The 3378-nt window shown below is 32.8% G+C and overlaps 1 protein-coding gene across 1 annotated transcript; it reads right to left on the bottom strand.

Moving 5' to 3' along the window:
• Positions 1-1972: 1972 nt before the first annotated feature.
• LOC126718394 (probable E3 ubiquitin-protein ligase XERICO) lies at positions 1973-2743 on the bottom strand. Its single transcript, XM_050420546.1, has one exon. It carries the CDS (start codon positions 2588-2590, stop codon positions 2135-2137), a length of 456 nt encoding a protein of 151 aa, XP_050276503.1. The 5' UTR covers positions 2591-2743; the 3' UTR covers positions 1973-2134.
• Between the last annotated feature and the right edge of the window lie 635 nt (positions 2744-3378).

Raw genomic sequence — 3378 nt, 5'->3', positions numbered from 1 at the left:
TGGGTTATTATATATAGGACATTAGTTCGACTAGAATATTTGGAGATACTAAAATGATATTTCCTTGCAATTTTAATGATATTGGTTATGTTATAATTTTGAAAATCATTGTTGGATACTACATATATAATACCAATTCACTATCATTGTCCGTGAAATTCTACTAAATACAATACAAAATAAAAGAATAAATTTGTTTAATAGTATCTCCTAAATTGATTAGGAATAGGTGCATAGGATCGTTTAGCTCATTTACAATTTGTTACATTCAAGATCTTCACATACAAAATATCTAAATAGAAACAGTATTAAAAATATATTCATTAATTCAAAAAAAAATATGAATAATTTAATTTGTATGAAAAGCTAACAAAGGCAAAATCTAATTTAGATTCTAATCAAATTTTATTTAAGATTTGGTTTTATATATATTACCTAGGTTTATTTATATTGGACTCCTCGTTTTCTACATTGAATTAACTTACCTGATGCAAAAATTAAAAAAATTTAAATTAGATGGGACACATGGCGCAAAATTAAACTTTAATTGAAATTTAATTTTTACACTAAATTAACTCACTTGACACAAAAATTATAAACCTTAGATTAGATAAGACAAATGACGCAAAATTAGACTCTAATTGAATTACAATTTGAAATTTAATTGGATTTTCTGTTAACTTTACCTATTAATATATATATATATATATATATATATATTAGAAATTTAAGTGGCCTATAAAAGGTAGAGAAATTATTCTCTCACACTTGTTGGTGTACATTTTGTACACACGTCCATAATTTTACGCGTAGTGTCTATATATATATTTTTTAAGACAAAACACATGACCACTTAACTAAAAAATATACTTCTATTCAAGAAAAAAAAATCACATAACAAAATCTTAAGAAGAAAACTTAAGGAATAACACTTAAGTACTGTACTTAAATCTTGTTATTTTTTTATATTAATGTCCACATTTAAAACATGAAATAGTTGGTGCATTCGAATAATATAAAATAAATAAAGTGTGTATGAAAATCAATGCCCTTGAAAGAGTGGCAAGCCCACATGTATAAGTATAGCTCTTCCTTTCTGTTAAATTTTAAACCACAATCACACTTTCCATTCCGAACTACAATTCCCATTTTATTTCTTAACCCCCATGAAAATACATGGGTTTGGACCGTGATTTGAAGCCGAGAAGAGACGATTACCTTTGCAATGGGTGATGGATTTTTTCCCAATAAACTAAAGCCGTTTGAGGTTTCGGCATGGACTTTCATTGCTATCCGAAACTTGCTGTAAATAAGGGTATTAATTGTAGGACCCAATCTGCATGGGTGAAGTGTAATGGATCACAATGCCAAAAATAGTTTGTGGGTCCTTCAGCCCATTTAGGTATGGGTCTTTTAGCCTAATTAGATTTGTGGAAATTGGAAACCATAAGGCCCGGCTTGAATTGCGTCATCAAGCCTAGATTGAATTGCTTGGCTTTAGATATGCGGGTCATTTTTACCCGACTTGGAGTTTTATTGAGTTATTTCACTTAAAGGCCCAACACTCTTGGACTAGTGCTTTGGGTCTTTCGGCCTTTCATGTATTCAACCCACCCATTTTAAGTGCTGCAACGTTAAAACTAAAAAAAGAATACTGAACACATTAATTTTATTCAACAAGAAATATTAATAGTGCCCATTTTATTTTATTCTCATTATTCATAGGAAACTTGGCACAAGATCCCCCTTTTTTAACCCTATATCCTCTTGGTACTTTGTAGGTGTATTAAAAAAAAGTATGGAAATCAATTTACACTTCTTATGTGTATATTCTTTTTACACATTTCTCATTTTTAACCATCAAATTCCAACATTTGTTATACCTTAATTTAAAGCTCAAAATTATGAACGAAATATAGGGGGGAAAAAAAAAAAAAAAAAAAAAAAGGAGTTCAAGAGAGGTTTAAATATCTCAAGGAAAGCAAAATTATTTCAATGAAAGCAAAATTGTCACATAACTTTCTCTAATTTTGCTCAAAAAAAATAAAAAGATGACAAAAGGAAAAAGTACATAGAGAAAAAATAAAGCTGTAAATTTCAGAGTATCCATCCAACAAAGCCATTAATTCTTCTTCTAGTCCATAGAGCGACAAATAGGGCATGTAGTATGCTTGTTATCGAACCACTTCTCTAAGCAACCTTTGTGGAAAAAATGCTTGCAAGACAATTCACTCACTTCCTCTTCAGCTTCAAATCTACATAGACACACACAGCATTCCATTGTGCACCCATTACTACTACTACTAGTACAAGTTCCACCTCTAATTTTACTTGTGCTGCCAAGCTTAATGGACCTGTTTTGGCACAAAGACTTGAACTGGGTTATTGAAATGCGTCTCTCCCTTGCATTTTGAGCACACCCATCTGGGTCTTCCTCTAAATTTGAAGGATTTTGATCACTAGCAGTAGCACCCGTCACTTGGAGCAAAGACCTCACCATGTTCTTCAAGAAAGCCACTGACAGAACTGTGTTCATTACTAGCACAGGAAGTACTCCCTCAGCTGGACTTGGAAAGTTTGAGAGCCCCATATCTTTCTGTGTTCCCAAAAAATCCCACAAAAATAGCACAAAATTTTTGCTATACACTTGTGGTGGAAGAGTTTGTAGCAAAATTTACTTCCAATTCCAAATACACTGCTCACAGCCCAACAACACACTTAAAAGACTTCACCAACATTTATCAACTTGGGCTTAGCTTTATAGACACATAGAAGGAGCTGATTCTAACCACGAATGTGTGAACCAGGGTTAATGAGCTAACCATGATGGGTCAATGTTACATGTGGCAGTAGAGCAACACGTGTACGTTCTGAGTAAGATAATGATTGATGATTGATGATTACATTTACGACAATGAGAGAAAATGCGTTGGAAAAATCGGTTGTGGTGGCGTTTTCAATTGGAACGAAGGGGTGAAATAAGAGAGAGCCGCGTGTCCGCGGAGCTTTGTGCTGGCCAATTAGGTGGCGCCTTTTGGAGTGGTTGATCACCTTTCATCTTGGGGTTGGAATGGATGGAACCTTCTTGATTCCTTAGTGACACGTAAAAGGTCATGATTTTTTTGAGAAAACGTAAAAGCTTTATCTAACACCGCGTATATGAGTAATCTTATTGCTTCACATGATACTCAACAAGGTTTGACCGTTTGAACAGTGACATTTTGGCAAATATGCAGTGCTTATAAAATTATAATGATAATCTCATCAAGGTTCTGATAATATATGTGATATTACTTTTACTGTTATGTAATGTGGACTTGATTGTCGTGCTTATAAAGTTATAACGATAGTCTTATCAAAACTCCAATATTAGTTTTA

Source organism: Quercus robur, chromosome 3, assembly GCF_932294415.1.
Source record: "Quercus robur chromosome 3, dhQueRobu3.1, whole genome shotgun sequence".
Lineage (NCBI taxonomy): Eukaryota > Viridiplantae > Streptophyta > Magnoliopsida > Fagales > Fagaceae > Quercus > Quercus robur.
Note: the sequence above shows the minus strand (reverse complement) of the source record. Positions and strands in the feature narration are given on the sequence as shown.